At 49.5% G+C, this 25,281-nt stretch overlaps 12 protein-coding genes across 12 annotated transcripts; 7 read left to right on the forward strand and 5 right to left on the reverse strand.

Moving 5' to 3' along the window:
• Positions 1-114: 114 nt before the first annotated feature.
• N7484_011607 (uncharacterized protein) lies at positions 115-2,528 on the forward strand (the record flags this gene model as incomplete). Its single annotated transcript, XM_057121994.1, has 2 exons — positions 115-365; positions 428-2,528. 2 exons carry the CDS (start codon positions 115-117, stop codon positions 2,526-2,528), a joined length of 2,352 nt encoding a protein of 783 aa, XP_056967748.1.
• A 293-nt stretch (positions 2,529-2,821) lies between these two features.
• Positions 2,822-3,907, forward strand: N7484_011608 (GTP-binding protein; the record flags this gene model as incomplete). The annotated part of the gene is made up of 1 exon (XM_057121995.1): positions 2,822-3,907. The coding sequence occupies one exon, from the start codon at positions 2,822-2,824 to the stop codon at positions 3,905-3,907; it is 1,086 nt and encodes a 361-aa protein (XP_056967749.1).
• Positions 3,908-4,352: 445 nt separating this feature from the next.
• Positions 4,353-6,829, reverse strand: N7484_011609 (WD40 repeat domain-containing protein; the record flags this gene model as incomplete). The annotated part of the gene is made up of 5 exons (XM_057121996.1): positions 4,353-4,448; positions 4,488-4,868; positions 4,940-5,350; positions 5,809-6,691; positions 6,786-6,829. 5 exons carry the CDS (start codon positions 6,827-6,829, stop codon positions 4,353-4,355), a joined length of 1,815 nt encoding a protein of 604 aa, XP_056967750.1.
• Positions 6,830-7,172: 343 nt separating this feature from the next.
• Positions 7,173-8,255, forward strand: helE (3-ketosteroid 1-dehydrogenase helE; the record flags this gene model as incomplete). The annotated part of the gene is made up of 1 exon (XM_057121997.1): positions 7,173-8,255. One exon carries the CDS (start codon positions 7,173-7,175, stop codon positions 8,253-8,255), a length of 1,083 nt encoding a protein of 360 aa, XP_056967751.1.
• Positions 8,256-8,857: 602 nt separating this feature from the next.
• N7484_011611 (cytochrome P450) lies at positions 8,858-10,844 on the forward strand (the record flags this gene model as incomplete). The annotated part of the gene is made up of 7 exons (XM_057121998.1): positions 8,858-9,004; positions 9,053-9,105; positions 9,158-9,320; positions 9,375-9,617; positions 9,681-9,875; positions 9,938-10,314; positions 10,394-10,844. The coding sequence occupies 7 exons, from the start codon at positions 8,858-8,860 to the stop codon at positions 10,842-10,844; spliced, it is 1,629 nt and encodes a 542-aa protein (XP_056967752.1).
• A 767-nt stretch (positions 10,845-11,611) lies between these two features.
• Positions 11,612-13,006, reverse strand: N7484_011612 (type III PLP-dependent enzyme; the record flags this gene model as incomplete). The annotated part of the gene is made up of 2 exons (XM_057121999.1): positions 11,612-12,666; positions 12,721-13,006. 2 exons carry the CDS (start codon positions 13,004-13,006, stop codon positions 11,612-11,614), a joined length of 1,341 nt encoding a protein of 446 aa, XP_056967753.1.
• A 1,285-nt stretch (positions 13,007-14,291) lies between these two features.
• Positions 14,292-15,451, reverse strand: N7484_011613 (protein N-lysine methyltransferase family protein; the record flags this gene model as incomplete). The annotated part of the gene is made up of 2 exons (XM_057122000.1): positions 14,292-14,880; positions 14,946-15,451. The coding sequence occupies 2 exons, from the start codon at positions 15,449-15,451 to the stop codon at positions 14,292-14,294; spliced, it is 1,095 nt and encodes a 364-aa protein (XP_056967754.1).
• A 249-nt stretch (positions 15,452-15,700) lies between these two features.
• N7484_011614 (uncharacterized protein) lies at positions 15,701-17,120 on the forward strand (the record flags this gene model as incomplete). Its single annotated transcript, XM_057122001.1, has 2 exons — positions 15,701-16,780; positions 16,839-17,120. The coding sequence occupies 2 exons, from the start codon at positions 15,701-15,703 to the stop codon at positions 17,118-17,120; spliced, it is 1,362 nt and encodes a 453-aa protein (XP_056967755.1).
• A 467-nt stretch (positions 17,121-17,587) lies between these two features.
• On the forward strand, positions 17,588-18,679 carry N7484_011615 (uncharacterized protein; the record flags this gene model as incomplete). Its single annotated transcript, XM_057122002.1, has 3 exons — positions 17,588-17,764; positions 17,931-18,077; positions 18,161-18,679. The coding sequence occupies 3 exons, from the start codon at positions 17,588-17,590 to the stop codon at positions 18,677-18,679; spliced, it is 843 nt and encodes a 280-aa protein (XP_056967756.1).
• Positions 18,680-18,798: 119 nt separating this feature from the next.
• N7484_011616 (fungal specific transcription factor domain-containing protein) lies at positions 18,799-21,084 on the reverse strand (the record flags this gene model as incomplete). Its single annotated transcript, XM_057122003.1, has 7 exons — positions 18,799-19,160; positions 19,209-19,272; positions 19,325-19,539; positions 19,603-19,912; positions 19,961-20,378; positions 20,443-20,833; positions 21,033-21,084. 7 exons carry the CDS (start codon positions 21,082-21,084, stop codon positions 18,799-18,801), a joined length of 1,812 nt encoding a protein of 603 aa, XP_056967757.1.
• A 1,074-nt stretch (positions 21,085-22,158) lies between these two features.
• N7484_011617 (taxilin) lies at positions 22,159-23,739 on the forward strand (the record flags this gene model as incomplete). The annotated part of the gene is made up of 5 exons (XM_057122004.1): positions 22,159-22,300; positions 22,419-22,693; positions 22,749-22,897; positions 22,962-23,205; positions 23,257-23,739. 5 exons carry the CDS (start codon positions 22,159-22,161, stop codon positions 23,737-23,739), a joined length of 1,293 nt encoding a protein of 430 aa, XP_056967758.1.
• A 379-nt stretch (positions 23,740-24,118) lies between these two features.
• N7484_011618 (NAD(P)H-dependent flavin oxidoreductase) lies at positions 24,119-25,165 on the reverse strand (the record flags this gene model as incomplete). Its single annotated transcript, XM_057122005.1, has 1 exon — positions 24,119-25,165. One exon carries the CDS (start codon positions 25,163-25,165, stop codon positions 24,119-24,121), a length of 1,047 nt encoding a protein of 348 aa, XP_056967759.1.
• Positions 25,166-25,281: the final 116 nt, after the last annotated feature.

A 25,281-nucleotide genomic window follows, 5' to 3' on the forward strand; every position in this document is an offset into this window, starting at 1 on the left:
CGCGTCACGCTTTTTCCCCCTTCCACCTTTCCCGATCTCCGCGTCGATCACCATCGCGAGAGACTATGACGACCCATTAAGCTCGAAATCCTTCGTGATCTAGTTCTTTCCATCATGGCCGAGAAGCGCAAGCTCCCCGCTCGCGCTGGGCGCGAGCCCGCCAATAAAAAGCGTGTCTCCGAAGCCGCCGCACCTCAGTCTCATTCAAAGAAGAAGGCCGCAACGCCTCGTGCCCCGTCTCCGCCCCCTGAGCCTGTCGAGCCTCCATTGCCGTCAAAGATAAAAGAGGGCGAGCCTCTGCCGATTAGGCGAACAAGGCAACCAACCAACCTGTCGGACAAGGAGTACCAGTCCATCGCGGAAAGGTTTGATTTTTGATGTCTGCTGCCTCTTAAGTCAGAATACTAACCAGACTTGTCGTTCACAGCGCAGTGCTTCTCATATCCCTCGAACGATCCAAGAAGAAATGGCTCAGCGATGGCATTCTGGTTCGCTACTACACAAAACCAAAGAAGACCAAACGCGAACAGATTGAGAAACTCAACCCACCGAAGGAGTCCATGTCAAAGGTCGGCCTTTGTGATGTGACAATTGGTCCGCATCTTTTTGACGCGATGATATACACTGTTAAAGATCCAGCGGCACCACAGCCGATTCAATACACCCCTCCGCAAGGACAAGGACGAATGGTTCACTACGGTCCCCCAAATAACTTTCAGCAGTATCAACCACATCCCTCCAGCCAACAGCGAAGACCATATCCAACTGGCCCTCCCGGGCGTCCACAGGGCAATTATTCGCCTGCGCCCCGCGGTCCACATCAATCAGGCCATGCCCCTTCACCACAGGCTGGACAACGCCCACCACAGACCCAACCAGGACAGCCTGCAAAACCTAGCCCTGACCCCGTGATTCAGATGCTTGCCACCCGAGCTGCGGCTGACCCCGAGCTCAAAGCGTTGATGAGAGTTGTCGCATCTAGCCAGGCATCCCAAGAGCAACTCCGGGCTTTCCAGGCCCACATCGATGAGCTGAATGCTATAATTAAAGCGAGAGAGCCGCAGGAAAAGCGCCAACAAAGTTCAACTGGGACTCCGTCTCAACAGCCAGCAACTCCAGTTTCGCAAAATAAAGCGAATCCACCACCAAATGCATCTCAGCCCAAACCAGATTCGGGCGCGAAGGCCTCTCCAGAACAAAGCTCTAAGTCACCGCCTGTGGCTCCGACGCAAACGCCGTCTAAGGACGCTTCGCAAAAGCCGCAGGCGTCTGGAACGCCGGCAGTAGCACCGGTCAAGTCTCAGGCCGAGGGAACACCACAATCTGCAGTTCAGCCTCAAACACCGGCACCAATTCAAACCAGCCAACCATCCAGTACCCCTCAGGCCGCTGACCCCGCTATTAAGCAAGAGCCAACTGCAAAGGGGCCCACCAAACTTCAATCTGCGCCTTCCCAGCCAGTTTCGACTCCAGTCACAGCAACTGGCCCTGCCACGCCCGCTCCCACTACAGGCCCCCAGCAAAGCCCTGCGGTGCGTCCCACGCCTCCGAATTCCGCTCAGCTATCTACACCTCGACCGGGCCCACCTTATCCTCCCTATCAGCAACCAGCTTATGGCTCTCAGCCCCCACTGCAATCGCGTCCACCGCAGTACGGCTCACCAGCACCCTATTACCGCCCACCCGGACCTGCACCGACCCCTGCTCGTCCATCATACAAAGCTGTCGTTTTTGAATTCACGTCCCCTTTGACTCCATATGGAAGTGTTACCTCTGGTCATGCTGGGTCTGGCGATCGGTATCTTTTTCCGGAGTATTCAATCCTGGAATGGCTTCCTAATGAGGACACCATCCTAGCCTCATTTCTCATCACTAGAAAAGTAGACCCCAACGCCCCTTTCCCCATCGAGACTGCACCAGATCCCACCACCAGCCGTGGGAAGGGCAAAGGGACATCGAAATCGAAGAAAGGAGACAAGAAGGGAAAGGCCGAGAAAGGGAAAGATGGACCTGAAACGCCAGCTCCCAACCAAGCAAGCCCACCAGTACCAGCAGATGCTACGCCGAAAGTTGAGCCTTCTGAGAACACATCTGAACAGGCTGGGACTCCCGGTGCTACGAGCGAACCCGTCAAGGAGGTAAAACTCAAGGAATACTGGCAGCCGGTCACGTTCCGCATCCACGCCACTGACAACCGGATCCTTGATCCTTTGACTCGCGTTGTCAAACCGGCAGACGAAGTGCGTAAGTACATGAACGAGATCATGGATCGTGCCGAGCGTGCTCCGGATGGATTTTTGGCTTTTCGTCTTCCGCATGAGGATGCCCGGGAAGCTTTTGAAGCGGAGACCACACCCGCCTCGACCAATGCTGCCTCTGCTTCTCGTAGTCGCCCCTCTCGAGGTAGCACTTTTAAGGCGGTCGAAGAGGAATCTGACGTTGAGAATGCCCTTGATCTGGAAGAAGAGGAAGAGGAACTTATGGACTTCTACGGTGCACCAATGGATCTGCCACCATTACGAGCTTGAGTGGATTGTTCTTCATCAATATATACTATTAGCGTATGAATGCATAATTACATGAAATCAGATATCTCTCAGCTGATACACTATGCCCATCCAATTTTACTGCCCTTTTTCGGTTGCTATGGTGGATTAACTCAGTGATGTCGCCCGTCCTGGATTTATACTTACTCCAACAGGCCCCACCTCTGCCCCGCGGCAATCCCAATCCTAGACCGAAACCCTTCCAACTTTTGACCACCACAATCCACCCTCAACACCCTCGACACTCCTCAGGCCAAACCTCCAGAACACACGAAATGGCGCCGATCCCTATAACAATCGTGACCGGCTTCCTCGGCTCAGGAAAAACCACCCTCCTCCTAAACCTCATCCCCCAACTGCCCGCAACCTACAAACTCGCCCTCTTGAAAAACGAATTCGGCGACCTAGCGGTAGACTCACAACTCGCCTCTACACAATCTATCTCCGGTGTTCGCGAACTCCTTAATGGCTGCATATGCTGCAATCTAGTCGGCCAACTAAGCGATGCGCTCAACCAACTCCAAACCGAAGTCTCCCCCGACCGCATCGTCATCGAGACGAGCGGGAGCGCTTTCCCCGCCACACTAGCTATGGAGGTGAACCGGCTCGCACGCGAGGAAGGCGGAAACTTCGTGCTCGATGGAGTGATTAGCGTTATTGACGTTGAGAATTGGGAGGGATACGAGGATACGAGCTATACAGCGCAGATCCAGGCGAAGTATACGGATTTGATCGTTTTCAATAAGTGGGAGGACTGCGATGAGATGCGATTCGATATTTGTCTGGATCGCGTTGGTGATCTGGGCGTTCAAACGCCTTGGGTTAAGTCCGAGAAGGGACGGGTTGACGTGGATGTGTTATTGGGTATCGATGGAGCTTTGTTTGCGAAGGAGGCCGATCATGGTCTTGGTCATGGACATGATGATGAGCATAAACATGATCATCAGTCTGAAGTCGAGGTTTTGTCTGTTGTGTTGAAGGCAGATGGGTCGAAGATGGTGGATGTGCAGGCGTTGGAGAGTTTACTATCGTCTGCACAGAGGGATGAGGTTTATCGGATTAAGGGCATTGTTCGCTGCTCATCGCTGACACCTCTGGGGGAGACTTCGGATGATCTTGAGGCTTCCAGACAGAAGGCTGATGAGTCCGGAAGTCGGTACTACATTTTGAACTGGGCATTTGGTCGGTGGACTTGTACGCCGTCAACGGTCGTGGCTGAGTCTGCGGAAGAGGATGTTGTTGCTCGCTTGACATTCATCTTGGCTCGCTATGAGTCTGCCAAGTGGAAGAAGAAGCTAGAGGCGGGGGGTTTGGTGCAGGCCGTTGATGGTGCGGAGTTGACTGTGGAGCGATTGGTTTGATGATATAGAGTAGCGGAGCTGGCTTCGCTATACGTGATTTTGTATTGTAATTTAAGTCACATCCATTCGTATAGAAAAAGACTAAGAAGCACTTGAATTCAATTATCGTTCAAATATGAACATGCATACTATGCGCTCAAAAAACGAACCGCTTCGCCCTCTCCAGCTGCTGTCTCGACATTGGCGGCAAGCATCTCACGAATTACCTCAAAGAAAAAAGAAGCATGCATGTTGATCTTTGTGCACTCAACTTTTGATATGAGGCCTCTCTAAATGGATGCTTTCTAGTACGGTGTGATATGTACCTTTTTCCCTTCGCCTGTCTGGAATTTTCTGAATTGAGTCGCGGACTTAGCCTTAGTACCAAGAAAACCACAACGCAAAGTAGTCAATTACTTCATGAGACCTAAAGCCTTGTGGAACTTGGTGACGCATTGTACTAGCGCTAGAGGGCGATAAAGTGGGTCTCTCTCCCAAGCCTTTCTTTTGTCAACAAATCATTAGAGTAGGAAATGAAATGGAAATCATTGACAGCCGCAAACTATAGACAAAATCGTAGAAATAAAACCAGCCCTGATACCTGTCCAAGGGCAAGGAGATCCTCATGAATTGCATGACAGGTTGGCCGAAAGTCAGGAGGAAGCCATAAGACATTCTTGCCGCTCACGTTTACCCATTTTCGTTGTTCAATGTAGATCGCCGGATTTCTATAGATCACAATGGAAACATGGTTTACGTAACTCGACGGCACATCGAAGGTGCCGTTGTCGGTGATTAGATATGAGCAATCTTGTGTGAATTCGATTTTGAAGACAGCTCCCTTGGTGTTCCAGGTCTCTTGCAGGCCGCCCGTCGCCGTATCCCAGAGCCGCACGGTCAAATCCCTAGAGCCGGATGCTAGTGACCGGCCACCGGGCGAGAAGGCCACTGACTTAACCAAGTCCGAATGGCCCTTAAAGATCTGTTGTAGGTCACCCGTCGCCGTGTCCCAGAGCCGTATAGTACAATAGTACAACCATAAGACCCGGACACAAGTAGCTGGCCGTCAGGCGAGAAGGCCACAGAGTCAATCCAGTCCGAGTGGCCCTCGAGAGTCTGCTGTAGGCTACCCGTTGCCGTGTCCCAAAACCGTACTGTCTCATCATTAGAGCCGGACGCTAGGAACCGGCCATCGGGCGAGAAGGCCACCGAGTTAACCCAGTCCGAGTGGCCCTCGAGAGCCTGTAATTCTGCACTCCAGTATTGGTTAACTTGCGGGGTTTGACAGATCGAACTAGAAAGCTCTGACTGGAGCTTTGTATGGATTATTGCCGTTCGAGGTGCAAATACTAGCCCTGCGCAGTAGATTTGAAGTGGTGCTTCATCGGCTATTTGGAGATTTTTCAGAACAAAGCGCTTTACATCATAAAGGAAGTCCAAGATTGAGGAATACTCTTCCCTCTCCTAGTAATGTAAGTTCAAGTTACAGTATATATAAGTCTGTCTTCCAGACTTACCGATATGCTTATTTGGATAGTTTCAATAATACCAAGTATCTTCGACGTAAGGCCTAGTGGGCTCATTGCCTCCATCCAGTGCAAAAAATGCCGCTGAAGAAATAGGAACGCATCATGAATCACGTTATTCATATTTTGGCATTGAGCAAGACGATGACCCTAATAATGGCAGGCATGCTGCATTACAGCAGGAATGCAGTCATCGATTTTCCGACGATCAATCTCTGCACGATGTGTTCCATCACTTGGCAGTGCACATATATTCTTTCGCAAACTCTCACATATAGGAAGACATGTCATAGTTAGCTTATAGTGCAATTCCTTCGGGTCTATCCCAAAAGGGGTTTTCTCGCGTGTTTCGTGATCCAGGAGATAGTCTCTGAATGATTGATGGAATAGTCGCACCGGTTGAGTCGGATCTTCTGGTATGTTTAGCACTGAATGTAGCAAGTCCAGTCTCCGATCAATATGCTCGTTAGGCAGTCCAATAAACTGTGAAAGAGAGATGACTGAGAGTGGGCTCTCAAGCAGTACTATCGTGCCAACAATTTCTTGAAACTCGTGAACCAGTATCCTCTCTTTCCTCTTTGTTTGTCTTTCAAGAAGCCGATTAAGCACAGGGAAATATGTCGCATGGAACTCGGATCCATTGTTCTTCTGTGCGAGGATCTCTACCAGGCTCTCATTTGGGTCCCAAAGAGGGTCCTCAAATATACGGCAGGCAGTAGCGGCGAAGATGAATAAAGGGACTGACAAGTTCACGAGATTGCTGAAATCGGCATCTCCAGGCCAATTTTCGGGTAAAGAACGAATTTTCCGAATCTCGGACAGGCGGTTTTGCAGAAATAATGATATGTCATGCTGTATGACTGGTTCAGAAACCTCATGGAGTATCAGGTCTTCATGCTCACGGCTTGTGATGTCTGAGAACTCTTGGAGAATGAGCCACTCAGGCCTACTCGTAAGAAAGACTCGCAGATTTATAGCTTTTGATTTGCGTAGCTGCGATAATAAACGGACAATAATTCGCATCTGCTCATCCGGTTCGCCTTCGTCCAGTGCATCAATCACTATCACCATAGTTGGAGTCTGAAGACTGGTTGGTCTTAAACTTAGTAATGGGTGAAGAAGTAGTTTATTAAACTGTTCATTCAACGATTTTCCCGCAATGTCGGGTTCCTCATTAATGACTTTCTGGATAGCTGGGATCAGCTGAGGGATTGAAATCACCAGCTGCCCAGCAATTGTTGGGAAAAGCTTCATGGCGTTTCCATGGGCTCCTTCGCCCCTTTTGAAAAAGAAGCTAGCGCCTAGAATCTTCGACTCTTGGAAAAATTTCGCCACTGTTCGAGAAATTGTCGATTTTCCTGTTCCAGCCCTACCATTTAGCCAGAAAATCGTTTTTCTTATCGGCGATTTCGCCCATTTTGCGATCTAGGAAAGTAGTTCGGTTCGGGTGCCTTCAAGACATTCATCACGTTGATTGTCAGAAGAGTCAAATGCTGCTGCTTGAACTCCCGACAATTTGCCCCAATCAATCTTCTGGCCCAAAAATTCAACCATCGTTAGAACGGTCCTGTCCTATCTTAGTGATAATGCATTTTACCATAACCAACTAGATAGTATCCTACTTTTGGGTGTCGTTGAGATTATTCAAACACTGATTCACTAGATAGAATTTGTTAGTACGTAATTCGGATGAAGGTAATTTATATATATATATATATTGAAATTAAGTCACGAAAAAATCACGAAGCAAATAAAGTAGAATGGAGGGTCCTAACCTTGCTGAAGTTCTTGGCCCATTCGCTCGGCCCAAGGAGGGACAGCTTTACACTACTTGCCTTGACCTGGGCGTCGACTTTTGGCGCAACAGCGCGGCCGTCGCTCCAGTCCTGGGAGATGGTGTCGAGGGTTTAGTCGTGTCCCGCGAGTTCAGTGGGAGCACCCGCGTGCGGGCGCACCGTGGAATCATGCTCGCCAGCGGAGGGCTTGGAAGGTCTCCCTCCAGCCAGAAATATGTTCCTCACGAGTGGACGGCGGTACCACGAGGGAACCAAGGGGACGGAATCTCTATAGCCGCGCAAGCAGGAGCGCACCTACCGCCACCAAATAAGCAAAACGCCATCTCTGCACCCCTCTCACTCCTCCATCGCCCAGACGGCACGGTTTGGCGCTATCCCCATTTTGCCATCGACCGAGCAAAGCCGGGAAGCCTGATCGTTGGCCCGGATGGGAAGCGTTTTGCTAATGAGAGCGAGCCCTACCAAAAGTTCGTCAGCACGATGCACGAGCGAGGCATCAAACGCGCATTTTTCATCGCGGACAGGGCATTTATACGGAAATATGGCATGGGGATGGCTCTACCCTGGCCACTTCCTATTGGTGGCCTCCTTCGCCAGGGCTACCTGGTTCGCGGCTCGACTCTAGCTGAGCTGGCGCGCAAGATCGAAGTGGATGTTACATCCCTGCAGGAGACTGTGAGCCGCTTTAACGGGTATGCCCATACTGGTCGAGACGAAGAGTTCAAACGCGGCGAGAATATATACGACCGCTTCTATGGCGACGCGATAGTGTCGCCGAACCCCAGCCTCGCGCCTTGTATCAAAGGTCCATTTTATGCGCTCCCTCTGGTTCCAGGAAACGTCAGTATCATGTGGGGCGTTACAACGAACAAGGACGCGCAGGTTTTGGGAACTCAAATGAAGCCCATCCGTGGCCTGTACGCGGTAGGATGTGACCAAAATTCGGTCATGAGAGGTCAGTATCCTAGGGGTGGTTCGAGCATTGGCCCAGGGATGACATTTGGCTTCCGGGCCGCTGAACATGCGGTGAACAAGCATTCTTCATAGCTATCATGCATCTAGTTGAATTCCTTTGCGGCATATTTGTGCTTAGAGTCTCTAGGGACACGGAGTTACGCAGCGTCTTCGCTGACGAAGCCAGACATTTTAAGAGGCGAAAGACAGAGACTAATCAGTAACTGTTCGTTTAAGTCTATATGCTTTTCTTTTCATATGATCCTTACATGCTCAGAGACAGCGCATGCACCCATTATCTCACGTCTTCGCCCCCTGCTGCGGCTTGCAAGATGGAGGCCTGGCCCATGCAGGTGCCAGAAAGGTGGTCCGTGTTCTGAGCTAGTAGCCTTGAATGGTCACCAATAATTCTGTTTTGACATATCTGCTTAGTGAAGCTGCAGGGATCAGGGTCTTACCCCGCATCAAGGCTTACCTGTGATGCTGACATCCCTGCCAAGTGATATAGTGATTATGGACATGCGAGCTCAAGAGTAGAGCGTTTTAATGCCCTAGCCAGAAAGACTTATATGTCTCACCGAACAACCTCTGTGTCATTCATCAAGTTAGTTTCCCTTCACTCGAAATTTTGCCCGAATCACATTGACCAGCTTTTCATCAAGTTACTTCAACGGAGGACGATTCTAATCTGCACCATGATTAGCTCTAGCCTCTTGTTCATTTTGCTTCCATTGCCAGTAGCAGCCCTTTTCTTGCTCTCCAAGGCACTCAAGGTTGGCTCTAGGCCTGCCGGGTATCCACCTGGTCCGCCGACGGTGCCTCTGCTAGGCAACTTGCATCTTGTGCGTAGACCATCGACTTCGAAACGTCTGATTCTGATATACTGCTAGATGCCGACTTCCAAACCGCACCTTCAATTACAGAAATGGGCTAAGGAATACGGGTAACACTCTTCTCCCGCCTTGGAACAGAACTGTCTCTCACCATACTGGCAGACCCATCTATTCGCTAATCCTGGGCACGAAAACAATGATCGTATTGTCCTCCGACACTGCAGTGAAGGACCTGCTAGATAAGAGGAGTGGAAACTACTCGGACCGCCCGGACATGTTCATTGCGCAAAAGATCGCTAGTGGAAACCTTCGAATGGTCGTCATGGTAAGCTAGCTGCTGACCCTATCGAATACATAGATTGTTCTGACGTGAGCATAGAGATACGGCGAGAACTGGCGTATGATTCACCGGACGATTCACAGCTTTCTCAATATCAAGGCTGCTGTAAGCTATGTCCCTTATCAAGAACTAGAGAGCACTTTCCTCTTGGGAGATCTTTTGGATACCCCAAACGACCTTCTCCACCACGTTCGCAGATTCACACATTCTCTCTCCACCCAAATGATCTACGGTTATCGCTGTGTCAATAAAAACGATCCAAATCTCCGACAGCTATTTGAGGTAGGACCTTGCGCTTCTAATTCAATGTTAGTCATCCGTAAACTCGCAACTAATTCTCTCTAGGGCTTTGAAAAGTGGGGCGAGCTGGCGGGGAGTTCCAGCGCTCAGCTGGTGGATCTCTATCCATTCTTGCAGAAACTGCCGGACTTCTTGGCCCCAAATGTCAACTATGCTAAGGGATTATTTACAGTCGAGAGGAAGAGTTACGTTGGTCACTGGATGAAGTCAAAACAAGCGTTGGATAGCGGCAAAAGTCTAGTATGTTCATGCTGGTGACACTCAAGAGTATACCACGATTTAAAACTGATTGTCACTCCCAGCCTTGTTTTTGCAATGACATTTACCAGGCGCAAACGAGAGAGGGCTTCGACGATGATCTGGCAGGCTATATCTGCGGCTCATTGCTCGAGGCAGGATCAGACACTACAGCAGCCACTTTGTATGCCTTCGTCCAAGCGACCCTAGTTTGGCCCGAGGTACAACGCAAGGCTCAGGAAGAAATCGATCGCGTGGTTGGTCTTGATCGACTTCCAACCATGGATGACTATGAGAGCCTGCCATACATTCGCTGGTGTGTCAAAGAAAGTCTACGATGGATGCCTACGGCCATTCTTGGTGTCCCGCATGCTGCGCTCAGGGAAGACAAGTATATGGGCTACACAATTCCGCAGGGGGCAACAGTAATTAATAATGTCTGGTAAGTAACTCTCGTCTTGATGACCTTGGAATCGAGAAAATACATCCAAGAGATTTGAGTTAAACATGGATTAAAATAGGGCTATTCACATGGATCCTGATCGGTCCGACGAACCTCGAGTCTTCAAGCCGGAACGGTTCATAGGCGACAACACCACCCTCTTTCAGTCTGCGATTGGTGACACGAAGAAACGTGACAACTTTGTTTTTGGAGCTGGCCGCCGCATGTGCCAGGGGATTCATATTGCGGAGAGATCTCTCTTTTTGGGCATTTCGCGCCTCATGTGGTCTTTCAATTTCTTCCCTATCAAAGATTTCAAGTACGACATTGAAGACCTTGTTGGAGGTCTGACAGTCCAGCCAAATGAGTATCCGGCCCACGTTGAGCCTCGATCTATGGACAAGGTAAAGATTATCAGAGAGAGCGTGGCGGAGTGTGAGAAGCTCCTGGATCCACATACTCTTCAGTGGAATAGCGTGCCTGCGGGCATGGCGTTCAGCACTTGGATGCCAGATAACACTGCGACCTAGAAGCTCCAATGCCCTGATATTCTGACCGACTATCAATCAGGATGGCGCCGGAGCTACTTTCAACCAATTACGCAATACCCTGCATTCGGAAGGGCGACGTTGGTGGCCGCTTCAAATTTTACTTAGCTCAGCAAATCAGAGCCGTGCCAAAGCAACCTTACAATCATTCATGGGTCTATATTATAAGAGAAAAGGGAAACTATACCTCCGAATCAAATTAGGCGTGGTGATTAGAGATAAGGGGAAAGAACAGGCGCTTGCAAAATCATTTAAAGATATGGAGGACAAAACATCTCAGACACCCGACCATGTTGGGCGAGACGGGAAGGAATTTCAGTCCTAATTGCGAAGAGGAGCCTTTTTCGGCGTCAATTTGACAGGTCCTCTAATCTATATGTAGTTTCTATGGGGTAGACAACTGATAATACCTTTCCAAATAAGAACATCCCACGAGTACTGGAATCACAGAGCATGCAGAAGGCACAAATGGTACAAAGAAATGCAAGGATCTTAGAAAGCGAGTGAAAAGACTCAGAAAGCGAGCGCAGGCAAAAAGCAAACTGGATTAGGATCGAAAAACCACCAAGTCAAATCTCTAAAGTCTAACTAGCTCTATGACGCACAAATGCAAAAGCTAAGTATACCAAGTAGACCGTCCAAGGCAATGGCAAACAAGGATATTTTCAATCATAAAAACAAACACAGTAAACCCGAAAAGGCGTAACAGTGAGAAACTATAAATCAAACAAAATCCAAAAAGTCAAAAATCAATAGTTGAGCAGGGCAGAAGCACCAGGCTCGCTCGAGGTGTAGATAACCTCGTGGTTGTCGGAGAAACCATTGAAGCGAGTGGCACTGCACTTAGTGTAAGCGCCCATCTCCTCGAAGTAGAGCCAGTCACCAGTATTGAGGAGACCAGGCAGATCAATCCGCTCACTGATCACATCAATACCATCGCAGGTGGGGCCCCAGATCGAGTAGGAGATGTTTTCCGAAGTCGCAGAATTCGGAGTGCCCTGCTCGGAGTTAGCCGCAGACGAAAGGATCTGGGCAACGGGGTGCTGATGGTCGAAAATGATATTCGAAAAGTTGCCGTAGACACCGTCGTTGAGGTAGATCATGTAGGCGTCGCGGGAAGGATCTAGTGGGTCCGGGACATCACGTCGAGCAATGATGTTGGCTGCCAGGGTAAAGGCACTGGCGACGTAGTAGCGACCGGGCTCAGCGATAATGCGGACATTGGGCGGGAAGTAGGTCTCCAAAGCGTCGCCCAGGATGCCTGAGAATTTCTCGAAAGTATCCTGGCAGAAACCACCACCGACGTCGAGGGTGTGCAGCTCGTGTCCAATCTCCTCGGCCTGGTCAAAGACCAGACGAGCATCCTGCACCGCCTTAAGGAAAGCACGGGGGTCCTCGGCGCCCGAGCCGACATGGAAGCTGACACCGACAACCTTCAGTTCGAGCTGGTAAGCAAGCTGGAGCAGCTGTTGGGCCACATCCAGGGAAGCACCGAACTTCATGCTCAGTCTGCACAGACTGGTCGAGTCGTCGGTCAGAATACGGAGGTAGAGTTCTGCCTCCGGGAAATGGGTCTTAATCTTGTACAGCTCGTCGGCATTGTCGAAAGTCATCTGCTTGACACCCACCTCCTGGGCGTAACGGAGGTAGGACTTGGTCTTGCACGGCTGGGCATAAATGATTCGGCTAGGATCGATACCCGTCTGAAGGGCAAGATCGATCTCGGACTTGGAAGCACAGTCGAATCCATTGCCAAGCTGGGCCATGAGACGAAGAACCTCAGGGTCTGGGTTGCACTTGACAGCTGCAGGGGCCAGTTAGTCGGGGTCCATGGGAGCAGCTGACGGGGAACACCTACCATAGAAAGGCTTGACACGGCCCAAGTTCATCTTCCACTGCATATGCTGGCGATACACCTCGCCCATATCAGCGACATAGAAGGCATCCTCCTCTCCCGCTCCACAGCGGTCCACATCCACCTCGGCGGCCCGCTTCTTCAAGATATCAAGGACCAGGTCCTTGGCAGCCAACCGAGATTGCAACATTTCCTCCCCATGGTTGCTGATCACACCAAGATTGTCACGACAGATGTCGTTCTTCATGGTGCATACCTCAGCAGGTGTAACACACGCAGTCGGTGCCATATCCGTACAGCTGCGACTCAGCACGGAAACGGATTTAAAAATTTGGTATAAAAAAAGAAAGTAGATGTTTTACGCGACTGCGCGTTAGGGAGGACGAAAAGTGTCGCAACCGAAGTTGACTGGACCAAGCCTCCTAGACCCTTCCTCCTTAAGAGGAAGAACCTTCAGAGAAGTCCTATGCGGCAGCTCTAGGTTTGAGGGATTATCGTGGGGCGTCAACGGGGTGAAAAAAGGCGCACCCGACGAAAGCTCAGCGAGAAGCAGGAGGTGGAATGTTGTTAAGAGTGTCCCGGAGACGTCGAGTGGATACAATTTGGCTGAGAAGCACAAATGAGGCTGGAGCCGTAATGCCGGTGGTGCCTTAGCTGAACCTAAGGCAGGAGAAGAACTGGAAAATGGACACGATCTGTGACGCTACCATAAGTTAGTCAACCTGGAGGGGTAGACCAAAATAAAATATGAGTGAAAAAAAATCAACGGTTGAGGGCTGGGGGAAGTTCAGATTTTTTAACTTCCTCCCAAGGCGGTGTTTAGGGCATAAAGGATAGACACAAAGGGTATGGTGGTAATAAAATCACGCACTGTGACACACCAATGACCATCGAGTTCACCAAGGTACAAGAACAAGCAAAAAATCAAAAGTACTCACCTAGATGATCCCAAACACGAGGAGAAAGGAGGAGGAAAGTCTTTCTCTGGGGGGAAAAAAAGTATGGAACTGCTTACGGCATCCAGGCCCAGGGTTCTAACGTTCCCGCAAAAAGAGTCCACACACACAAAACTGGGATCTTCCCCCCTCTGAGACCCATTTTTTTCCTACCTATCCACTATGCGCGATTTCTATACTTGATTTTCTTGTTATCGAGATATACGGTAGCCCATGTACCATATGCATGTACGTGCGTGCCTGCGTATTGCATACCGCAGTGGTAATTCTCGGCAACGATTATTCTAAAAAAAAAAAACATGCGGTGTAGTCATCCCTGTTAATATTATGTAGCCTAGGAGTCTTTCTTAGTGGACGATGATATGTATGGCTCGCATACATAATGTGCGCATACACAGGTCCGGGTGAGTAACCACGACAGAAAAGCTAATTCCTTGGAATTAAGAAAAATCTTACAAGGTAGAGACGGGATTCCCAAAACGTTCCGGCCAAGTGGTAGAACAAATTGATGAAGCTCGGCCCCGCGCTAACGCTAACAGGGGCGAGAACCTCCGGTATGACGCACCAGTGGGTTTGGCGCACGGACCGTCTTGTAAGCTCCGCTCCGGTCAACTTACACTATGACACGTCGACATGTTCACGGCGGTAGCAGTACAATTCAATTATATCGCTTTGGTCATGCTGTGATGGGAGCGGGACAGTAGTCTGTTGGGCAACAAATGCCGCATCCTTCATCAAATCGAAAAAGACGGCTTCGCTTTCGTGCCGCCGCTTCAAGGCCACCAGAACCAACGCGTCCGGGGAAGTCCGAACCAATCGGTCTAGTACTGAAACTAAGGTAGGCAAGCTGTCTGCATTGTAGGTACAGTCGGAAACAAGGATCAAATCGATGGGTTGGCTGCAGAGGTCTGGTGGCGGCTCATCCCAGTCAAGAGTTTGATATCGGACCGACGAGGTTGGCTTGAGATGGGCTTCATCGATATTGCGCATCACGATCTTCTCAACCTCAGGGAGATCTGTGAGGAGCACGTTGCACTGGTCACGCATTGTTGCTAGTGCAATGCCCACAATACCACACCCAGCGCCCAATTCCACTGCCTGAAGTGCCGAGCCGCGTGGCTTAAGCAGCTGATTGAGACTAGGAATGGCTGTGGCAGTGCCGCTAATAGACTGGTTGAGGAAAATGATCGATGCAAGTGCCGCATCCCTGCATGATTGATTAAAAACAATGTTAAAACCACCGAATTGGAGAGACTACATAATGCCACTCACCAGATGTGTCGGGCAATGCTATTGCCGGTCTCTTCCCATATTTTAAGTGATGGGATGGATTTGCTGTTTGTAATGCTGAATTCTCGCTGGATCAATTTCTCCGCTGGCTCTGACTGCCACTTGAAAGGAGCACTACAACCCGATATCACCAACGGTGTGGTGTCGACCCCAAGTGTATCTTGCGGGATATTTTGGGTCCGAATCTGGAAGACTGCGTCTTGTTGGGAGACATGGTCGATTGAATATGGTCCCATAGAGATCGGAAGTTGTCGCGAGCCAGCTTGCCATTTAAGGGTACTCTGGTCAATAGTTTCCCGGGGTGAACGCTGGGTCCAGGTTGCCACTAGATCCACATCTGCTGCAAGGAAATCATCCCCGAGATCAGTGGTGATGCAGATGAGGGCAGTGATAAAGACGGATTTTTTCTGCTGTGGTCGGGACAATTTTGCATTTTTCTTTTCTTGATGAAACTTGGGGGGCTTTAAAAAGCGAATGTAATAAACCATGGTCCATATAATTCTTTGGATTCTCAGTTCCCTATGCTTCAATTCCAATTTATTTTCAATTTTCTTTTTTCTTTTCTTACCCCAGACCCTGGTGCCTATCACGTGTATGCTGACTAACCCAGTAACCAGATGACATCGTTTGCATACCCCAACCATTGCGCGGCCCTGGACCTCACGTTTCTCCCCCCTTACGATGAATTGACTTCCGCCCTTTCCGGTTTCTCCTGCTCACCACGATCGTGCTGCAAGATGATGCGATCGCGCGATCCGCGCATCCGGCAGCGGATCAACCAGATCTCCCATAACATCGAGTCCGCCAACGAGACTGCCCAGGAAGGACTATACGCTTTTTCACAAAATTACTTATCCCCATGCGTCGCCTCCATTGGGAACTGCATTAATGGATGTACTGCTCCTTGTTTCCCAAGCCGGGAAGATCAGCTGAGGCGCCGGCGCCGGGGTCAGGCCGAGGCCAACTTCGATTTCTACGATGACTGGGATAATGACGAGGAGGAAGATAGCTTGCTAGGATGGGGCACGGGAGAATTGGATCGTCTTCTGGCGGGCAGTGGGTTAACTCGAAATTCAACTGAGCAGCCACGTCGGCCAAGGAGGATGAGCTACGGTACACGTAACACAAGACGGAGGAGTGCAGTACATATCCCGGATGATCGCAGCGACCCCACGGTCATCCCTAGCTCTTCACTGATCGGATTCCTGGAACGCTTTCCCTGGAGGTTTGGGGCGAAAGGAATCAAGTATCGTCCCTCCGCGGCGGACTTGCAAGAACACCCGGGCAGCTCGAGACGCTATGCACATGAAGATGAGCCATTAATGGAAGCGACCGAGGATGAAGGAGGCCCGATATCTTACAATGAAAATAGAAGAAATCGAAGCGAGACTGGGTCATCTCGCGACACTTCCAACTCTCTTAGCTCTCGTGGTGATCTATTACCGAGTGATGAAGAAGAAGACGCAGTTCCGCTGGACGATGAATTTGCTCTTGTTTTCGGACGTCGTGGGACTGGCTTGGAGTCAGATGACCAGGGCTCGAAATCAGAAATGGTGAGATCTGCTTCTGGTACGTCCAGTTTAGGGGATGCATCTTCCAAGAAATCAAACCGCAAAAAGAGAAAGAAGCGTTCATCCACAAAATCACCAATGAGCACAGATCAAGACAACCTCCATGGCTTGAATACCCCATCAATGGCGGATCTGCAAGTCGAGAAAGATCAGGCGGCACATGAAGAATTAACGATCAAGAAAAACCGAGCTGCTGCACAAGAACTGGCTGCTAAACGGGGTCTTCGTCTTGATCATAACCACCAGGTATATGGCATTCCGGGAAACACTCCACATTGTAAATAGACACTGACTCTATTTACAGCCCGCAACAGCTACATCACCCTCAACGGCAAGGGAACAAATACCTAGACCTCTTTCCCAACAAAGCCTCTTGCCGATGGGCGAACAGCAAGCTGATTCTACCGATCAGAGGTCCATCGGGTCATCTATTCGACGGTTCTCGGGCGAACAAACAGAGCCATTCCCGCCATTCCTGTTACCAGAATCTCCTAAGACCACATCCAAACCTAACTCCATTAATGACCCTAATAACGGGGTAGATCTGGCTGGTGAATCTAGTCGCCACAATGCTGACATCTCGTAAAGCTCGCTCTTAGCTTTTGCTGAAAATGATGCCATGAGATATGCTCAGTGGATCTACCACTTCCACGCACGACTTGATGAACATTATTTTCGATGTACCTTATACCCCACCAATGCTAATGCAATATGTTGATTGCAGCTTTCAAGTCTTTCTTTTCGAACAGTAACTGGTACTTAGTGAAGCACTGAAAATGATAGTCGATAGAATTGCTCCCCCAATCGGGGATTTGCTAGACCATTGCATGCGGAACCGCCTGGGATTAAATAGCTGTGAGCACTGCCAGTAACAATCAAACCATTGTCTCCAACATCCTCCCCACTCAGGTGTCACATTGTTGGTCCCGGCCGCCGATATAAATGTCAATCGCACAAAGCTCAACTAACTTTCTTTTGTATTCCCGGTGTCAACAACCACTATTCATTTCTCCTATTACAGCAACGTATTTCCGACGTGCTACATACTCCATAATGGCCAAAGCCAAGACCGAATCCGATTTGCGAGCAGCTCTTACCAAAGACAAGGATCTGCGCAAGCTACCTTGGTATAAAATCGATTTCGCAGAGGTGCCCGAACCTTCGAAGACCATTCTGGGGAAGTATAGCAAGGTCCCACCGGATCAAATGCTGCAGCATGTGAAGGATGTGGTTAGTTAAGCTTCCATCTTAGCACCAGTGCACTAATTTACTCTTAATCTTATCTTTAGCGGGAGCGCGCTTTCGAAGTAGTAAGTCTATCCCTACTCGGTACCCAGAAGAATTTGATTGACTACTCTCATGCCGTGTTCAATGCTAAATTTGGGTTGAAACCTAGCTACCCTATCCTTGTATCGGTTTATTCGGGTTCCTGGACATGAGCATTCCCCAGTTACCAATCTACCCTGAGATTCTCCAGCGATTAAAATCAGGCCAGAAGCTTCTGGATGTGGGCTGTGCTATTGGCCAAGAGCTACGGCATCTGGTATGTACATGTGTACCTGGTCCTTCCATCTAAGATTTATTCGGCAATTCCCAGCTATAATACAGTTTTCTAATCCAAATCAGGTCTACGATGGCGTCCCATCTGAAAACATCTTTGCCTCTGACCTCCACGAGAAATTCTACGAAATAGGGTACGAACTCTTTGCAGACCGTGAAACCCTCAAATCCGAATTCATCGCAGCGGACATTTTCGACGAAAACTCTGATCTCGTGAGAAACCTCACGGGTAAACTGGATATCGTCAACGCTGCCTCGTTCTTCCACCTGTTCAATTGGGATCAGCAAGTTATTGCCGCCAAACGCATTGTCAGCCTGCTTCGTGCGCAACCTGGATCACTTCTCATTGGGCGCCAGGTCGGATGTTTTGATCCCGTTGATCCTGATGTTATAAATAAGGCATCGGAGCATTATTGCCATAATTTGGAGACGTGGAAGAGGCTTTGGTTACAGGTGCAGGTAGAGACAGCAACGGAGTGGGAGGTTGACGGGGGGTTGGATGGCTGGGCTGCGACTAGTGGTAAGATTATCGGTTTCCATGGGAGTAATCCCATTAGATTTTGGTTTGTTGTGAGGCGGGTTTAGATAGATGTCTTGGAATGGACTACGAAAAGCGTATAGGTTGGTTCTGGCTCATGATTCCTGTAGCGTTTCTCATTTACAATAGATTTGATGCTTCCTTCATTATAATATTGAGGTATATATTAATCTGCGTCATTCCAAACTGCGTTCACTCCAAAGGACTGGGCACTGTTGTCTAGTAAGCCCGCGTAGGGGACAGGTAGGCCGGCGGGCACCTGACCAAGTGATTTTTGATTATGTGAGAACGGGGTAGAGTCCTCGAACAACCAAGGCGGGTTTGCAAGGGACATGATTTCATGATCAAAGATCGTCCAAGAATCATCGGCACTAGGACCCGGGAACACCAATGCAGAGCTTGTGTCTGGTGGGGTATGCATGGCCTGCACGCTGTATTCGAGGCGCTGTGAAAGAACAGTGTGTATACTTGCCGTTGATTGAGAACTACGCTCTAGACTTTGAAGGTGGACGTGAATGAGGTGCAGGTCTAGAAATTGTCAGAATGGAATCCATATGTGTAGCTGAGAACTTGTACCGTCTTGGTGTGTCATGCCATCTTCTACCCCACGTAAAAGCAGAATAGCAGCCCATGTTATCATCTTATTCGAAAATTAGCAGTACTCATGGAAGAGATCTGAAAACCACGCTTACTATCAGATCCCAATTCGACCAAATGCTGGCATCATCTTGGCGCAGTCTTAATACTGCTCGTGCTGATACCAGCAGCTCATGTCTTTCCACGGGACTAATGTTTGCTGAGCTAATATTGAATCCTCGGGCAGGATGATATATAGACAATACATAAAGTTTGTGCAAATGGTATTGCAACAAGATCAAAATGCCCTGTTTATCGGATGGAGATGGTTCTAAAACGCAAATCTTCGGTCAGGAACCGATAAATAATTATCCCAGGCCGTTCAAATACTCACGGGATGCCCCATTATACCGAACAAGCCAGTCATCAAGCTTTCGAGCCCAAAGACGAATAATCTCAGAGTCCCGCTCTGTAAAAGGACTCTGAACGACCGGGGTATAGTCAGATATCTCTGCATTTATTGAGCACCAAATTGTCGGTAGACCTCTCCCCACAAAGTGGCTGAGGCCGAAGTGCATCATTTCGGCCAGACCTTGAAAAGCATTTCCTTGGTGGCTGTCTAGACGCTGGATACCAGGGGTCAGTGGTTGGCGGGGAATGAGAGGATAGGACATGTGTATTGATGCATGTTCAATATCTATGACCTAGGATCATCAGTATAGTCGGATGACCAGGTTCAGAAGATAACTCACTTGAAGGCCGGAGAACAAACCACGCCAATCTAGTGTTGAGGCTTCCAGATCCAAGGGACAGTGATCTAACCAGAGCCGGTATCCCATTGCGATCCATAGGCCGGTCGTTGCAACATAAGCTTCGGAGCTTAGACTTGCCATGATCAAACCAAGGATATTATGAAATGCTTCGCGCTTCAGAACATCTGGTGATTTCTTTTCTGTCATAGAAACAGGACTCGGGTTTGAACTTGAAGATGCCAGTTCGGCTATTGCGCAGCAAATTGCCGTAAAATAGCCCGCTTCTAAGGATGCCATCTCGGATGATTTGTGGTGGAGGGCGGAGATGTAGAGGACAGAAGCTAGTAATAGTGGGGTCGGAGAATCAAAGGCATCTCGATCTTTTAGGAAGTGAAGGAGTGGTAGATTGTTGAGAAATCTGTGGATCCGATAGCTATGAGCTCGTCTTCCCAGAAGACTACAAGAATGCCGGGTCAACTTACGAGGTCCAAAGGCACTTGACATTTGGTTTCGACCAAATAGCCTCCTCCTGTGCTGGGCGAGTAATAGACTTTAGGTGAGTAATAGCGCTCCATGCTCCTTGTATAGATATTTGTTGGCAATCTTTCTCTCCTGGTGAGGCTGGAGAAACAACGGAGTCCTCTTGAGCATCTCGGTCTATGCCCAAGACAGTTTCAATTCGATCTAATCGGTCCAAAACAGATTGATGGTCACGCATTGCGGGATGTATGTTGAGCAAGTCTGCCTCTTCAAGTTCAAGCAAATCATGAAGTGCAGAGGCCTTGACAGCTGGTAAGTATAAATGGACATCCAAGGGTTGTACATGTAGTCTGCGTTCCAAAGTGACAATGTAAAACATACGTTGGCCCGAGGCTTGAAAACACAAGCATTTTGAGTATGACGGCATCGACGACAAGGCGGAGCCCCCGAGACTTCACATTTCATCTAAAAGAAACTTTTAATGCATGGTCACTGGAATATATCCGCGTAGGTTATACCTTTAGTCGCCGACAATTGACTGGCCGCGAATTTAGTAATATGCCTCATAGGTATCGGTTATTGTATGACTCACCACAAGCCTTTGTCGGCTTAGGTCCTCGAGCTGTTCTGGCCTGTTTGTTCATGGTGTTTGGCGTTACATTTACATCTGGAGAAGGACGGATGGTTGAAGTCCGTGCTACTTCTTATCTGCGGGGACTAAGCGGGCCCGCTTATGTGTTATCAGGGGTTTGTTTCTAGGATCCGAACACGTCCTATGTCAGATTACAAGTTTGCTTGGGGAAAATCTTTGGAAATTGAGGCTGAAATGAAGTGTCTGCCACGTGCTTAGTATAGTGCATTAATAGTGCCCGCTACCGAGGACCGGATATACTATGGCTTTACCGGGCATCGAGGAAAAGAGTACCCGTGAATATCAAAAGCTGGGAGTTGGCCTTGATATTCAATGAAAAAAGTGTCAGATTGAATGGCTCTTGAACCATTTTGATAGATGCATGTTCATAGATTGCAAACTACATCGTGCTTGGTGCCTGGTTAGTACAATTGATACTTGAATACTGGCTTTGTCTGACTAAGAGATAAAACGCCTAAATGTTGTGAAGATACCTCAATATGTGTTCACCTAGGCAATTCAAGTGAGATCCCTCATGTATTAACTAGGGTAAAAGAGCTGGTGTGTCAGAATGGCTCGAGAACATGACCTCACAACCGGAGGGCATCGGACTTATGTCAGCCGGAGTAGGAGCACTCCCTCATATAAATGAGGAACTTGTGGACAGACGAGCCCTTGTGTAGTATTGAAGATTTACCCTTTGAAGATCAGGCAAGACCAAGCTAGCCAAGTAGGTAGTGGAAGTGGTATATCCAGTGTGGCTGGACGTGCGGCTGGGTCGATGACTAAGGCTTCCCCCTCGTCGAGTTCTCTTCCTCCGAAGGAGCCATTGACCTCCGCCTAAACAGGAAAGCACGGCGAATCACTATTAACTTGCCCCAGAGGTGTTGCTCTTGACCGGGCCCCGATCTGCCTCTGGGACCTCTTCACGTCTATCCTCTCCCCCGATTGAACCCGCACCTCCCCCCCTCCGAGTGTACCCATCCCGAACCTGCACAATTTTTCGGCTTCATACCGGCCACGCGACCACTGTGAACCCCTATCGAGCCCTCCTCGGATTCGCAAGACCCCGTGTACCCCGCGCAGCATGTCGTCTTCCGCCATGGGGAAGAAAAACAACAAAGGGAAGAAAGCCACCGATCCCAGTGAGACATCCAAACTACTGGCTGCCAAGATCTCGCAGTTGGAACAGGATGCCGTGGGCGAGAAGGAGCAGGAAGCAGAGATTGGTACGTGATTTCAGAGTATGCGCGGAGTTCCTCGCGATCTCCAGCTTGAGATTACAAGGGCACTTGCATACGTGTTTCGTGTGGAGGCTGGACTTGGTCACTGACTTGGTATACACAGAGCGCGAGGTGAAGAAGGCGACTCGAGATCTGAACCAGCTTCTCAATACCATGGAATCCCCAATGACTCGCCTGGAGGCCGTTTCCAAGAAGTATACCGAGCTGCTAGCGGATATGAAAAAGTTGGACCGGGACTATGCGAAGAGCAAGAAACGCGCCGACCAACTGCAGAAGGAACAGGAGAAAGGCAAATCGGAATTTGGGAAGACCGTCACCATGAAGGACAAGCTGGAGAAGCTGTGCCGAGAGCTGACCAAGGAGAACAAGAAAGTTAAGGTAGGAAAGCCAGACCTCTGGAGGCCGGTCTATTGCGCATACTGAACTATTGCAGGACGAGAACAAGAAGCTCGATGACACAGAGAAGAAGGCCCGTTTGATTGTCAATGAACGACTGGACTCTTTGCTCTATGACATTCAAGATGTCATGGCTGCCAAGGGGAATCCTCGTAATGAGAAAGTTGATGTGGATCTGGATGAAGCGTACGCCTTTCCCTCGCCCAGTTGCAGCAGTTGTAGTTTTAACTTACTAACATGTGAATTCTAGACTCCGTGTAAAGCTCAAGACCATTAACGAGCAATTTGACACCCGCGAGCTTCATTACAAGAGTCTCCTTCGTAGCAAGGACTCGGAGATCCAGAGCCTGACTGCTAAGTATGAAGAGCAGCGCCGAGCTGCCGACAATGAATCTGTTCGCGGCCGAGCTTTGAGTGCGCAGGTCTCTACCTTCTCCCATACGGAAGCAGAACTACGCAGTCAGCTCAACATCTACGTAGAGAAGTTCAAGCAGGTACGGAAACCCTTACATTCTTGTGCTGGTGGTTGAGTTAACGAATAACAGGTTGAGGATACATTGAACAACAGCAATGAGCTTTTCCTGACTTTCCGGAAGGAAATGGAAGAGATGTCTAAAAAGACCAAGCGTTTGGAGAAAGAGAACCACACTCTCAACCGGAAGCACGAATCAACCAACCGCAACATCCTAGAAATGGCCGAAGAGCGTACCCGGAATCACGGAGAGCTCGAGAAATGGCGACGCAAGTGTCAACATCTTGAGGCTCTGTGCCGTCGCATGCAGGCACAAGGCCGCGGTGAAGGATTAGCCGAGGGCGACGATCACTTGGAACATGACGACGAAGGCACCGAGAGCGAGTATGATGATGATTACGAAGACGAGGAAGACTTGAGCGAGGAAGGAGAGCTCGACGAGCATGATCGCACCCTTTCCCACCCTGCCGAACGGCCTGTCTTTGGTCCACCTCCGCCTCCTAGTCTTCTCGAGGCCCGAGCCTCCAAGAATGCCGTCTTGAACGGTTGTCATTGATAAATGCTCTGTGTCCTTTCATTTCGACCTGTCTATGTTACCGAATTCTTCGATTTTGTGATTTGAGGCGGTGACATGACTACTACTCTCTTGTGCCCCATTGCTGTTCGAGGAGATTGATTTATCAACCCCTAATGTACTAAGATACGGAATAGACTTGATTATGGATGACTTGCAATGGGAAGCGGGCAATATGATTTGTTGATATTCTTCAGAGCATATCTGTTGCCCATGACATGCGCTTCTAGGGAATTTACCTCTGTTGGTATCGGTCACCATGGGTCAACTGGTTCATTCAGATCCAAATGTTTCTATACGACTACGCGCCATCAAACAATCAAGAGATATCCACTAGTACAACCAAACATATCTGATTCATTTATAGCTTACTCATCTGCCCATTTCCAGTGATATACGAATTGCCCGTCTTGAGAACATCCACGGCCTGCTGAACCATCTCCTTAACAATCACACCAGCCGGTTTAATCTCCTTGACACCCGCCGACACATCTCCCATCAGGAAAGGCATATCAATGTCCTTCTCATTTTCCAAATCATGCATCATTGGCACAATCCCCTTCGCGGTCAACTCGGCAATATCAGCAGGCCGATTCTCCCACTCCTTAATGTAGTCATTAGGCAACATGCGCAACGGCCGCCCAGAAACAACCAGCGTTCTCTTAGTCTCCCCATATTTCGCCCCAACAACGGCCTCCTTGTGCAGACGACTCGCACCACTCTCTTCCGAAGCCACAAACCGGGTCCCAACCCACACACCCGACGCACCAAGCATCAAAGACGCCGCAAGACTGCGCCCATCATTCACTCCACCAGCGGCAACAACCTGCGCCGGCAACCCTGTCAACGGACTCTTGTACTTCTTTGCAACATCAACCACAGCAGGAATAAGCACCGAGAACGGAATATCACCGGTATGCCCACCTCCCTCACCACCCTGCGCACAAACAATATCAACTCCACGCTGAAACGCCTTCTCCGCATGCTTCGGCGCCCCGACCATATTCATGATTAGTAGCCCCGCCTCATGGAGTCGTTTAACAGTCTTCTCGGGCGGGATGCCAACAGCGGAAACGAAGAGCTTCGCGCCGTGCGAGATCGCAACTTCGACTAGCTCGTCTAGCTGTCCGTGTGTGTAGTCGTGGTTTGTTGCGCGTGCGCCTCCACCTACCTGGGGTAGGGCAAGATCTACACCGAATGGTAGTGATGGGTCGCGGAGTAGCGATTTCAGCTCCGTTAGCATCTCCGATAGTTGCTCCGGTGTGTAGCCTAGTCCGCCTACTGTGCCGAGGCCGCCTGCATTTGAAACTGCAGCGGCAAGAGGAGCACCAGAGGCACGAGCCATGCCGGCAAGGAGGACTGGGTGTTGGATTTTGAGGAGAGTGCAGAGGGGCGTGTGGAGAGACATGTTGGCGGAATTGGAGTTGTAGTCACGGTTATTCCAGATATGAGAGGTGAGAAGGTTGTAAAATTTCAGATTATAATGCTCGAATGGGATGTATAACGCGAGTCTCGTCAGGTACT

Source organism: Penicillium longicatenatum, assembly GCF_028827895.1.
Source record: "Penicillium longicatenatum strain IBT 33135 chromosome Unknown contig_7_segment0_segment0, whole genome shotgun sequence".
In the NCBI taxonomy this organism is placed as follows: Eukaryota; Fungi; Ascomycota; class Eurotiomycetes; order Eurotiales; family Aspergillaceae; genus Penicillium; species Penicillium longicatenatum.